The sequence below is a fragment of the Tripterygium wilfordii genome, chromosome 15, assembly GCF_013401445.1.
Source record: "Tripterygium wilfordii isolate XIE 37 chromosome 15, ASM1340144v1, whole genome shotgun sequence".
NCBI classification, from domain to species: domain Eukaryota; kingdom Viridiplantae; phylum Streptophyta; class Magnoliopsida; order Celastrales; family Celastraceae; genus Tripterygium; species Tripterygium wilfordii.
This window is the reverse complement of record NC_052246.1, coordinates 6,343,356-6,357,009: the sequence shown is the minus strand read 5'-3', so window position 1 is coordinate 6,357,009 and position 13,654 is coordinate 6,343,356. Positions and strand designations below refer to the sequence as shown.

General features: G+C 37.4%; 1 protein-coding gene and 1 long non-coding RNA gene across 2 annotated transcripts; both read right to left on the bottom strand.

The window, feature by feature from the left end:
* Positions 1 to 4,757: 4,757 nt before the first annotated feature.
* LOC119979813 lies at positions 4,758 to 8,844 on the bottom strand. The gene is made up of 4 exons (XM_038822443.1): positions 7,671 to 8,844; positions 5,436 to 5,505; positions 4,937 to 5,006; positions 4,758 to 4,853 (listed from the first exon to the last, which is right to left on the bottom strand). The coding sequence occupies exons 1-4, from the start codon at positions 8,131 to 8,133 to the stop codon at positions 4,758 to 4,760; spliced, it is 699 nt and encodes a 232-aa protein (XP_038678371.1). The 5' UTR covers positions 8,134 to 8,844.
* Positions 8,845 to 8,957: 113 nt separating this feature from the next.
* On the bottom strand, positions 8,958 to 10,427 carry LOC120016380. The gene is made up of 4 exons (XR_005471969.1): positions 10,162 to 10,427; positions 10,008 to 10,058; positions 9,834 to 9,876; positions 8,958 to 9,201 (listed from the first exon to the last, which is right to left on the bottom strand). It is a non-coding gene; the product is annotated as an uncharacterized LOC120016380 (long non-coding RNA).
* Positions 10,428 to 13,654: the final 3,227 nt, after the last annotated feature.

Below are 13,654 nucleotides of genomic sequence, written 5' to 3'. Positions count from 1 at the left end.
ACTAGGAATAAGTCAATATTGTTCTCCGTTTAAAAAAAAAAAAAACTGTATTTGTCTGCATGTGATTGTGAAAAGCAATATAATGCAGCGATACCAGATCTTGGCTTTTGAAAATTTTGGAAGTCATTTCCTACACATCTAGCAAGTTGTCTTGTATGCCTAACATTCAAATAAATTGAATATTATATGAATACATACATATATGCCAATTAGTTGCAAGACATGCATGAACTTCTTTTCGGAATTCTATCCTCGTAGAATCCTAAAAAATAGTGGTGAACCCAGGAATTGAAATCACTGGGGGCATAAAAGTGGCATGAGAGTCCGGGGGCAACGACCTTGGAATTTTTGTTGTGAGGTTCTTTATGTAATCGATATATGAATATATGCTGCAAATAGCAAAACACAATAATAATAGTTCAAAACAATAAGAAAATATATTGTAATTATCACAATTGTTCTCTACGAGTTTTCATATTTTGAAAACGCGATATTACAACATCATTAGTAATAGTTTCAGGCAACACCTTTTCTACATAACATACAAGACAATCATTCAAAAATTGATCACTCATTTAGTTGTGCAAATTTGTCTTGACAATATTCATTTTAAAAAAGGGAGAGAGATGCGTTAAGAGACCGAGAAATTAAGTGGATTTGAGGGCTTGGGCTTGACATATGGGTTTGATAATTTACAAATGTTAGTTAGTAGGATGGGTTAGAGTTAGTGAACTGGAGGCCAAATTTTTTGTGATTGAGGGTATGATGTTCAATTTATCATAAATATTTAATATGCTTAGTGTAAAAAAAAGAAATTGACTGGGACCTGTGCCTCTAGTTTTTGCATAGTGGATCCGCCGCTGCTAAAAAGTGATGACAAAGAATAATGAACCCAGTGCTTTGCATTAGCGGATCCGTCACAGCTAAAAAGTGATGACAAAGAATAATTAACCCAGTGCTTTGCATAGTGGATCAGCCACAGCTAATAATTAACCCAATGCTTGCATAATGGATCCGCCACTGCTAAAAAGTGATGACAAGTAATAATTATGTTCATTAAGTTTGGCCGTTCCGCATTTGTCTTGGGGGTGGGGGACCATACCTTATTTGCGTGATGTGTTGAAATGATTTTGATTTGGAAACTTTTGTACATAGATGACTTTTTCAAAGTAGGAACTATGAACATCAAATGTAGGAGCAGAAGAAACCAAATAATTGAGTTATTTTTAAAATGTCTTGTCTTCCTCCAATTAATTCAAGGAAAATCTTGCACGCATCTTTTCAATTGAGAAGGGGGTTGTAGTGGTGACTGATGAGAGGACGATCTAGTACCAGTGGGTACCGTTCGATCATATGATAAAATATGATCAAATGGTTCTTCATTTTTCAGTTTAAAAATAGGGTACCCTCTCAAGTGCCATTTGCCTTATTGCCTTTAAAAAAAAAGCCTTTGTGCTAATTGAATTTTCGAAAGTCTAAGTTGTGCCAATTTGGTCACTTGGGCAGAATTTCTCAATTTCGGTCAGTCAATCTATTGATGTGGCAGGTGGACAAAATGATTACAATTACCCACAAAATGATTGTAATTACCCAAAAAAATTAGCAAATGCTCCAGCATAAATCAAATTACCCAAATATATAAAAATTCTAAATCAATAGAAATTAACCCTAAAAAACCCTAAATCATTGAACAATTCCTCCGCCGTCGGCCCTAAATCATATAATGGGCCAAATTACAGATTTTTAAGAGTACAACTTAGCCTAATTACTAAAACTTCTACGGGCCCTCCTAATGGGCCTAATTATAAGGCCTCATAATGCCTTGAAACTCCTGTGCAATCTCTGTTCAAGCTTCAAAGTTCAAACCTTCTCCTCTTGGTTGCGGCTTGAAAATAGAGAAAAAGCACGACAATGAAGATGTGCTGGTGACTATCAGTCAGGATTTTGATGCTTCAAGTCCAAGTCTAACAGGTTAGGTGGTTTCTTGACTTTTTTCCCAGTTTTTGGTGCTCAATTTTTTTCGTATGAGTCAATCCAGAAGGTTCACTTGAAGCGATCACCATATGTTCGTCGAAGTGCCCCACTATAAGTTGCTTTATGTTATTAATCTTCAATTTTAACAAGGGGTAAGTATGGATTTTGCCGTGCCACCTTTTACACATATTTCTATTTTCATGCAAAATAAAGTAATGTTAGATATTACTGGTACGTCAACATTTTTTAACGGAGGTTACACATAAGGGCTAATGTGTACCATTTTGATAAGTGCATGGGTTTGTTTGATCCGAAAAATGTTTAGGGGCCCAATTGACCCAAAATACAAAGTACAGGGGCTAAATCCATACTTATCCCTTTTAACAATTAATATGTTCTACTGTTTGTGGACCAAATGCACATTTATGCCTTTTGACTAATACCTGATGATATTATAATACCTCAAATGCTTGTTTGGAATCCTTACAAATGATCATTCCAACTAGCACTATAGACTAGTATATCATCAAAGAAAACCAATATAGACCTCCTAAGAAAATCCTTAAAATCTTATTAATCAAGCTTCGAAATGTTGTTGGTGCATTGGTCAATCCAAAGGTCATAACTAGGAATTCATAATGCCCATCAGATGTTCTGAAAGCAGTCTTGGCTATATCAACCTTGTGCATTCTTATTTGATGATACCCTGATCTCAAGTCTAATTTAGAAAAGTATTGAGCTCCATGCAACTTATCTAGTGAATCATCTATAAAGGGAACATGATACATATCCTTAATGGTCAGCTGTTTGAACTCCTTGTAATCCATACATAACCTCCAAGTCCCCTTCTTTTTATTGACCAACGGTATAGGTGATGAGAATGGGCTATGATTGGCTCTGATAAATCCTGCCTGCTGCAATTCATGCACAACTTTCTTTATTTTTTGTCTTTTGGAATGACCCATAATGATAGAGTCTCCTGTTAGGAGGTTTGACACCATCAACTAGAGGTATTCTACGATCATGTTCTCTAATTGGTTGCAATGATGATGGAGTTAAATTACCTCATAAGAATCAAGTAGAGACTGTAACTCTATAGATTGTTTGTCTGTCAAGGAATCAACTTATTCTGGTGCTGTCAATTCTTGACAATAGAGTACTAACCCAAACTAGTTTCCTGTAATTATTTCTCCATTTGGTGTAGAGAGATTTCATGTACTAATGGAAGATTTGACACTTGACTACATATCAGATGAGATTGGCTATCCTTTGTAAACATCATTGTTAGATTTTGGAAATTTCATAGGACAGGTGATGTAGCGCAAACAGAGTGCTTTTCTTGGAGCAGCATAGGAGGAAGATTGGGTAGATCGAGGAAGGTTACAAGAAGGCCGGAGTTTTCTTTTTGAAATTTAGTTTATTTCTTTTATTTAATTAGAATTTCCTTTTATCTAATTAGAGTTTCCTTGGGGTTGTGTTTTCCTTCTACTATTTAAGTTGTAAACTCTCATTAGAGAGTAGCTTTGATTGAATTGATACAAACATATATTTTTCTCTAAACCTACTTTTATTCAATTCTTGATGGATTGAATCAGTAGAAGCTGTATTATAATCGTGAATTTATCTTAGTTCGCATCACGCACTCCATCAGTTGATATCGAAGTTTTGTGCATTCCTAGTTATGCCGCCAAAGAGACAAGCTGCTGGAAAGCACACGACTTTGCAAGAGGTGGATGCAAGGGAGGATATGAGTCTGGATCAACTGAGCGAGCAAGTCATCGAACGAAAGATGACAATGTTTGTGAGACAAATGGATTTGATAACGCAATAGCTTGATGCGATATCGTTCTAGCTACAAACCCACCACCAAATCTGTAGGATGCAGATGAGGTCGAATCTGATGAAGTCTTTGCTAACCCTTTTTGGCGACAAGGGCGCAAGGGTGAGAAGACAAGTTAGAAATCCTAATCCAAAGCGGAGGGAGTCAGGATTAAACTGATAATTTTGATGCAAGTCAACCAATCCATGATTCGGAAGATGAGGAGGATGATCTGAATAAATTATCAACACCTATCTTCGATGAAGAAAAAGGGGAAGACTTGAAGTTGAAATTTCATTGATTTGGGGATAGATGAATTATCAGTCCCAGTATTCGATGAGTATCAAGATGAAGAAGATCTATGCTACAAGAGGAGATCAAAGAAGAAATCATGGAGGATAAATCTTTATATGTAGAATCAAATATTATTGTGGTAGCAACTCACAATCATATTCTAGTCTCTAGAGGTGATATTAGTAGTTGAGGGTTCAAGGAGGTATTGCTTGGAAACATGTTTTTTTGTATCAATGGTGTTATTGCCGATAATATTTTTACTACTACGACTCTTTAAAACTCGAGGTCGAGTGTTCTCCAACAAGGGGAGGCTGATGCAGCTCAAACATAGTACTTTTCATAGACCAAGCGCGGGAGGAAGATTGGGAAGATTGCCCTTCCTCGAAGGAAGGCCGACATTTTATTTAGGAAATTTAGTATATTTCTTTTATTTTATTTTATTTAATTAGAATTTCCTTTTTATCTAATTAGGGTTTCCTTAGGGTTGTGTTTTCCTTCTACTATTTAAGGTTGTAAATTCTCATTAAAGAACAACTTTTATTGAATTGATAAAAATATAGATTTTTCTCTAAACCTAGTTTTGTTCAATTCTTGGTGGATTGAATGAATAGAAGTTGTATTACAATCGTGAATGTTCCTTAAATCACATCGTGCACTCCATCAACAGGGCTCACGTGGATAGCCATTGAACTCCCAAAACTACATCAGAACCTCCCAAATGTAATACAAATAGGCTAGTTACTCCATTATAAGTCCTAAGAGTTAACTGGATATTACTACAACATCTCATACTCCTAATGTAACGCCCCGACCATGAATGCGTTACTTTTGATACCGTCAAAATCACACCATAATAAATTCAACCATCACACCACCGAAAATTTTGGCAGCACCTCCCCATATTATGGAGGATGTCAACCTAGAGTAACACGTAGAAAATTCACAAATATATTCACAACCTAAGCAGGGCCTCCGGCCATCTAACAATTCATGTCACAATTAAATTCTCAATTCTAAGCAGGCCTCAGGCCACCTAACAAATCATATCATCCATCAATTCTCACATATAAGCAGGGCCTCAGGCCACCAACAGTCACACATAATTTCTCCACACAACAACATATATAATCAACATCCAGCACAAATAGCAATCCAGCAAACATAAGAAGTCGTCAGGATACAAAGTCCACAAACCCAGTTCGGGAGTCCCGATCACACAGAGTACCCTCCCTACCATCCATCCCACCGTCAAGAATAGGGATATCACACAACGTCTCTACTAAGAAATATAGATACGACCAAAATAGAAATAACATGAATCAAGTTTAGAACTATCTAGTCCTATCACTCTCTAGGGGTCCATCCATGTTTGGCACCCTCCTCCGGATTCGCGATCCTGGTACCGGAACTAGACTCACCTGTGAGGAGGGAATATGAGAAAGAAAAGGGTGAGCGAAAGGCCCAGTAGGGAATAATAAAGAGTAAGTGAATAATATAATGATGAAATATTAAAAAATTGCACAAATGCAACAATATGATAGCTAACATCATGTACACCAAACACAAGTAGATAACCACACCATACGAGATCCTAACTTGGCCCACCGGCATCCCTACACATATCGGGACCCTGAACAGCCCAACGGCATCATCGCATGGTGTTTCGAGCACATATGGAATCCTGATCCGGCCCACCGACATTCCCGTAGTCATGGGAACCCTGAACGGCCCAACGACATTCCACATTTCACATCAATCATAACTAGGAGATATACGGGTCCATACCCGACATCTTCCATGCAATTACAATGCATGTCCAACATGGTTATGCAATAGGGTAAACCTACAACCTATATATATACATAAACTACTACATGATGCATGTTCAAGAGTAATTCATGCTCAATGGAAGGTTTAACAAGTAGGGTATGCAATATAATTCAAATCATACAATATAGAAATCACGAAGTGAGGTTATTCTCCCTTAGGCACAATTAAGGCGAGAACGCATCATAATGAACAATGGGGAAGGATAAATGTTCTCAATAGGAAGACATATTCAAGAGAATAACAAATGGTGGAATTTCCCTACCTCGCACTCCAAAAATTAGCTATGTAAATCAATACTCAACCTTGACTCTTCCCGGCCTCAATCAACCTATTATTCGGTAAACCCATCCTCCAATCAATATACAAACAACTTCAATTTCACATATCTAACACAAATTAATCCAATAAATCAAGAACCCATTACGTTCTTTTACCCAAAACTTCCCAAGTTCTTGAACTTCACCTACTCAAGCTTGCTACTCCAATCAACAATAGAATCTAGCAATACAACCATAAACAAGTCTAAATCAACTGATTAAATCACTAATTTCATCTAATTTAAAGAATTTCCCTCAAATCTACAAAACCCATAAAACCCTAGAATCTTAAATCACCCAATCTCTAAATACTAGCTTTTAGGTTTAAGAAACTTACCAAGGTTGTAGAAACAAGTAGAAGGAATGGATTCAAGTTTCCTTTAGGCCTCAAATGATGTAGGAACTCATGGATTTGAGTTTGGGTTCAAACCTTGAAAGATTAGAACAAAGAGAGGAATTTAAGAATATGTAAGCTAGAGAGAGAAGTCATGAATCCAACCTGAAACAACTTGAAAGAGGACAATCTTACCTTGATTGATGATCTTAGGTTGATGGGAGGAAGGAAATTTGAGAGAAAATAGGGTTTAGGGCTTGTTTAGGTCAGGTATGTTAAGAGGATTCGCGAAATGGGTGTTTAAAACCATCATCGGGTTGATTTTTTTAAGGAGGTGTCCGGACACCCTAGAATGCCGTCCAGACACCTCTGCCCATTTGGCAGATCTGTGCCATTTTATTAAAGATGTCCGGACAGCTTTTGATGGTTACACTTGTAACCCAAATTTTCAGTTTTTAAACCACTTGTATACTCCCAATTCACTTGGTTTTTATTTCTAACGGTTTTAAATATATCTATATACTCAACACATGTTGATCCTACCTAATTTCTACAAGAAAAGAAGTTCGGTTTATTACACCTAACCTTTCCTCCATCAGCTGTTTTAACTTCAAACTCCTTAGTTTTTTCACATGGTTATCCCAACTTTTTCAACAACCTGGAATCTACAAAATTATGTGTACTAACTGAATCCACAAGCACCAAAACTAACTGATTTTTCAATAAACCCCTAACCTTTATAGTCTTAATAGATTGATTCCCTGTAATACAATAGAAAGCACGGCAGCTAAGTTCTAGTTGCTGGAATTATATTTCCTATTTTTTCTCCAAAGCTTCCTCCTCTTCTCGTGCATCTGCATCATCCTCAAAACTGACTTCCAACAATAATAGTTGTTTCTTATCACATTTATCTCCCTTGACATACTTTTCATCACAGTAGAAACATAAACCTTTTAGTTTATTTTCCTTCACTTCTTCTGGTGTAATTCTTTTGGAAGGCAATTCAGAATTCATAATTCTCTTTTGAGGCATAGCAAAGAATTTAGAATTGAAGAAGGCATTGAAGTAGTCAGACTAGCGGGTTTAGTAGTAAGTGGCTTACTTGCATTGGTTCTGAAATGCCTCAACTTTGCATACAATTGAACAGCAATTGCAATGGCATCATGAATGGTTTCTGGTTTGAGCAGCTTTACATCATAACGTAGCTCAGGCTTTAATCCTCCCAGGAAATAGCTTTTCAATACGCCTGGACTCACACCAGGAGTTCTGTTGGCCAATCTTCTGTATTCACTAACATATGTAGCCAAACTTCCAATTTGCTTCAATTTTAACAAGGATTCAGCACTGTCCTCGAACTCTGAAGGACCAAACTCCTTACATAGAGCAATAGTAAAATCTTCCCACCTTGGTGTGGTTTGAAGGCTGTTCATCCACCTGAACCACTGAAACACCTCACCTTCGAGATTAAACGAAGCCACCACTACCTTATGATGGTTCGGTGTTACATAAAATAAGAAATATTGCTCGGCCCTGTGTATCCAGACTAATGGATCTTCTCCTTCCATAAATCGTGGAAAATCAATTTTCTGGAAAGGAGTTCTCTGATTTGATCCGCGGTTGTCCTATACTTCAGATCTGCAGCGAGGACGAAGAAGACCTAGTTCAGATCTATCATTGTCTTCTGCCAGACCTTGATCTACGTCCTTTTGCTTGAGTAGATCACGACATATAATTTCTCGAATCCAGCTGAGAGTTTGGAATCAATGTTATCTCCATCCACCATGGAATGAAGTTTCTAAAATGCAACTGACAGCTGCTCCAGATTTGCTTCGATTGTTAATAGACGAGAATCCATAGCAGTAGCACGAGTTTGTCTACGAAGCATGCATAAGAAGGGAACAGTTGACTATAGTTTGGAGGGATTGCTCCGATGCTAATTGATAACCACCTTTCTACCTTGACCTAGCTATGTCTGTAAACAGGAGAATTACAGAGAAAACGAGAAGAAGAATTGAGAAGAAACAATCCACAAAGTCATTATGATTTCATAACTGTCTTTGAATACAAGATTACAGAGTCTTATATACTCTGAAGTAACCGACTTATGGCTATAGTTAACATATGTTAATTAACAAAAGCCAACTCAGCAAGACTTAGCAGACCATAACAGAGTTTAACGACTAAAAACAGACTTCACTAAACCCGTTCATATCAGACATCATTTATGTTTTCCTCATATATTCATGTGCAAAGCCAAATATTTAGTCTAGTTATAAGCATTATGTCACGACCCAAATACGGGCACATGACCGGCGCATGACCCCAATGAACCTAGAAGCCCACTGAGATCAAGCAAGCCTCAAAACAGACAATCCAAACATGCATAAGGAGTACGGAACTGAAATTTACATAACGCGGAAGCCATAGCCAGAGTACAGTCAAGGCTTACAGCAATACATACCAAAAACATCCTATCTGTACTTAACGGAGCATCTAAGATTCATAAATTTATACAAAATAGTAAAATACAAAATATCATAATGACTACCCGCACAACAGGTGAAGGGCTCTCCAGAATCGGATAGAACTCTAATTAGCTGAAGATGGTCCTGGACCTGCCGAAATTACTTTATCTGAAACAAAAGTATCAACAAGGAAGCGTGAGTCACAAGACTCAGTGAATGAATAGAAACTTAAACGATACAAAGGGGACAAGCCGGTAGTCAAGAGTCAAAGAACTGAACAAGAAACATATTGGAAAGGAGTACCATCATACAGAATCAATCAAAATATCAGACAGCACATGAAGTGCCGAAATCAGACAGCACACCCAGTGCCGATAACCAAACATATCCAAACTTGGTGCACCAAGGCTAACGTATCCTGCCGTTAGCGTACAGTATTCTGACAGATAGTAACTCCCAAGGAACAAATAACCATCAGTCAACCAATCGTCAAACTAAATCAGAATAGGATACGATCACAAGTCTGAATCAGAACATTCCATTTCGATAAGAAATCCGATCAACACATATTTCAGAATCAGAGTAATCAATGTCATATCAAAAGGTCACATGTAGTTAATTTTACGCTTGTCCCAATGGTAAGAAAATCATGGGTCACACAAGAAGTCTAACAAACAGTGACGGAACGGTTATATACGGAGATTGACAAACAGGAACACTAACACACAAAATTTGAAGAAAAGGACGGATCATATGTGTGTGCGAGCTCAGTGTATCAGATAAGTTTTCTATCTACTCACCGGAAATATGCTACTAGCCAAATCCTGCGACAATGCCCACCGCCTGACCATATAATAAAACGATATAGTATTTAACAACTCAATGCCAACAGTATATAGAACTTCAGTAAGTTCTTATCTCACTTACAAGCACAAACGTTATCTTAATTGAAATAGAGATTCAATTCCACTTACCCTTGAAAATCTAGTTCTTGACTGCATGACTTACACTTCAAGTCCAATTTCCTACAAAGTTCCCATCATACCACATCAATTCACAAGCATGTAGCACTTTCCATCTTTGTACAGGTCACAACAAATTCAAAGTTTAATTGATCCCAGAACTTACCCGAACCAAACAGCACATGAAATCCAACTTTAGCTTTGACCATCCAAGTTTCCTTGTACAAGTACAATTTAATGTAGACAATCTCTCCCAAACCTTCAATCTAAATTTCTTTCATGAACCGAACTTAAGCTTTGTAGATCCACTTTCTAAGCCTTCCCAAACAATCTTCTTTCTTCATTACCTTGGCAACCATGAGAGAATCTATGCGATTTACACTCCACCACTCTCCTTGTTTCACGTCTTCCCTTTAGGTTCTTCTCTTTCCCCTGTTTAGTTCTCTGCCTTATCACTTGTCTTTCTAGATTCTTCTTGTAACTTTCCGTAAAGCCAAAGCTTGCTAAGAGGCTAGCTGAAATTGACTTGGGCTAAGCCCATTTTCTACATCTTGAAGCTTATATGTTTAGGACAACTTAGTATGGCCCAAGCTACATCCCGTGTTGGTCTCAATGAAAGACTTTGGTCCAAAGGACTTACATGAGTTTTATATTTCCTCTACAAATATACGTAAATATATATATATATATATATTTTGCTTTTAAAAAAAACACCGGATATTACACATTACCATATTCAATTATCTCCTCCTTCAGAAAAAAAACATTTAACTATATAAAGTCAATTTTGTTCCAAGGATTAGGGTCAAAATATTATACAAAAAAAGATTTGGGTATTAATTCGGTCTTAAATATGTACTAATTAGGAGTTTCAAGAGCTTTACTTGCCATTATAATGCAATAATGCATGTGTGAGTAACACAGCTGGCTATGTATCTTATTGTTTCTCAAGTGCAGTGCATGTTGGTGGCTCTATTGAGGGAATGGTCTTGGATTTAGATCGAGCTTTTTTTCATAAAAAGTGTTGATGTAGGTTGCAATACTAGTTGAAACTAATAGAGAAAGAAAAGTCCCACATTGGAAAGGGATAAGAGTTTTAAATAAGTTGAATCTACCATGTACTTGAATACATGTTAGAGGGAAAGAATGGAGGGAAGACCATAATATAAAAAGATAATATATATATATATATGTAAATATATATTTATATTTAAAACTTGGCACTTTGCACGTGAGGGAGGGCTTTTGGAGGCCGAAGGTCTAGAAAAGACATGGAGAATCAAATAGGAAGCGATAGCTAAGTAGATGTGTTGAGCTCCAGGAATTAATATGACATACTCTCACCACGTAAATCATTGTTGTCTTCATTTTTGGTTGTGGTTTTTCATGTTGTTAATAATCTGTATTTAGTTTGACAAATTCATGTAAAATCATTTTCTTTGGAGGGGTTGTAAACTTAGGTTCATCAATAATTAAGTTAGGCATTGTAGTTACCAAAATTCGCATGGGTCCACCGAACCCTCCAAAATTCACATGGGTCCACTCAAGTCCATTTAGCGCCAAGGCTCACACGATGCTCAAGATCTATGGCCTGTTGGCTCTCGGACCCACAAGTCACAGATCTGCAAGCAACACTGATGTCATTTTTGACGACGATGATGGACATCACATCTAACATCAGCTTTATTGTATGGAGGACATCACTTCCTGACACAGATTAACTGACACATGAATGATGTGGCGCCACTACCACACAGCCGCCAAGGCGTGAAGATAACGTACGTATATTCCTTTCTTGGGAGTACAATCAAGCAATCCATGCTTCCAATCTCGGACCCGATAGGTGACATATCTTCAGATACGATCTTTTGATCATATGATTTCAGTTCATTTATGTTTGCTCAGTTGATCCCTCCTCTCCTCAACCAACACATGTCCTCCATGCTCATTAAACACCCAACCTGACACTTATATCACTTTCCACTTTTAGTCTTTGACAAATACATGACTTTATACACACCTCTAAACTTCACTAGCAACGACAGGGGTTGGTAGCACGACTTTCGAGGGAGACCTCACTCTCCTTCTCCAAGCTTGGGAGAGGGGATTCAAACCATTAGAAGCTAAGACATACTCTCCTTACTTCTCACTAAATATTCAGCTCAAAACCCTATCTCCAGCTAGTCCTCCATCCACGATCACCTTGCTCATTCTAAACATTGACTTGACCGTCGGATTCTCTACGACCGGCACCCCCAGTCCAGTCTTAGATCTTCTCAAGGTTGTTTTCATTGTGAAGTTTGCAGGAATCGAAGGTGCAAAAGTGCCTCCATATCATCAAGATTAACTTTTCAATGATTGTAGATTTTGTCCCTACAGGCATAAAATAAATGTGGAGATATATTTTTTAGCAATTACTATTACACTGGTTGTGTTTATATATGGGCTTGATGGAATACGTTGAGATGATTGTGGGGGTGTTTTGAACCTGCGGGGCCTAGATGAGAATCAATGAGGATAGGGGCAGGTCAACCCAAAATTTTTTTATTAGTTTTTATATTCTTGATAATTGTGAGTTTGTGATCTTGTGTGGGCCCAAAAAAAGATTAAAAAGCTAGCTATTTAACTTAAGTTGTCTTCTAGTTAAACTATACTTCTATACTCTTGGTAAATGTTACATTTGGTCACTGACAGACAAGGTCTGTTACAACTCAGTCCCTTATGTTTCAAACATAATAATTTAGTCACTGGAGTTTATGAGTTGTTTCACGATCAGAGAATCTACAAATTCGGTCAGTCAACATGTTGACTTGTCACGTTGACCAGATGTTTACCGTCAACTTCATCTAATGTGGATTAAATAGTACATTGATAAAAAGAAAAGAAAAGAATTTTAAAGTGAAAAGTCCCTTTTGAAACCCTAAAATTAATCAGTTGCAAGTCTTGAAAATCACCAATCCAAATCTCAAATCCCCCAATCACCAATGTGAGTAACCAATAGTTTGCTCTAATTGGCACCTCTATGTCTCATATCACTACTCTATCATCATAGTAATCAATTTTTGAACCCCTCTTAAATTACCTTGCTCTTATGTTTTGAAGCCAAACTTTGTCACTGCAACCTCTTTAATTACCTTGCTCTTCCGTTTATATTAAGTTGTTTAGCAAGTGCCAATTCCTTTTTGGTGTTGTCATTCTCATTTTCCTCACTACACCCTCTTGACGAAACACCCACACCAAAATTCATCTGAAAGGAGGACGCACACTGTTGGGTGGAGATGAGGAGACTCTAGCTGCCCCATCCTCCGCCTCCATGGCCGACACAGATGGAAAGTTGTTCACATCAAACCCTCTAGGGATGCCTGAGGCTCAACCCTTGTCGGATAAAAGGCGCGGACAAAGGAGAATTGGTTGGAGTCGTTGGTGAGTATGTTATGCTTGAAACTCTATTTTGTGGAAGAAAGTTTGACTCATGAATATGGTCGGTAAGGATTGCTATTAATATGAACTATGTGTTTGCATTGAGTTTCTGTGTTTCAACTAAGTTTTCTAAATTTTTTGATACACTGAATTTTTTAGTGACTATTTTGTCATAGTTAAAAAATATACCATATGTAGTTGGTTGGTTTCATAGTTGTCAAAAGCATGATGTGCCACAT

Coding starts and splice junctions, on each gene's coding strand:
- LOC119979813 (XM_038822443.1), bottom strand. CDS start 8,133: ATGGAAGGAGAAGATCCATTAGTCTGGATACACAGGGCCGAGCAATAT. Junction 5,506..7,670: donor GCATTTCAGAACCAATGCAA/GTAAGCCACTTA, acceptor CCCTCCTCACAG/GTGAGTCTAGTTCCGGTACC. Junction 4,854..4,936: donor TGATGGTTGAATTTATTATG/GTGTGATTTTGA, acceptor AGTAATATCCAG/TTAACTCTTAGGACTTATAA.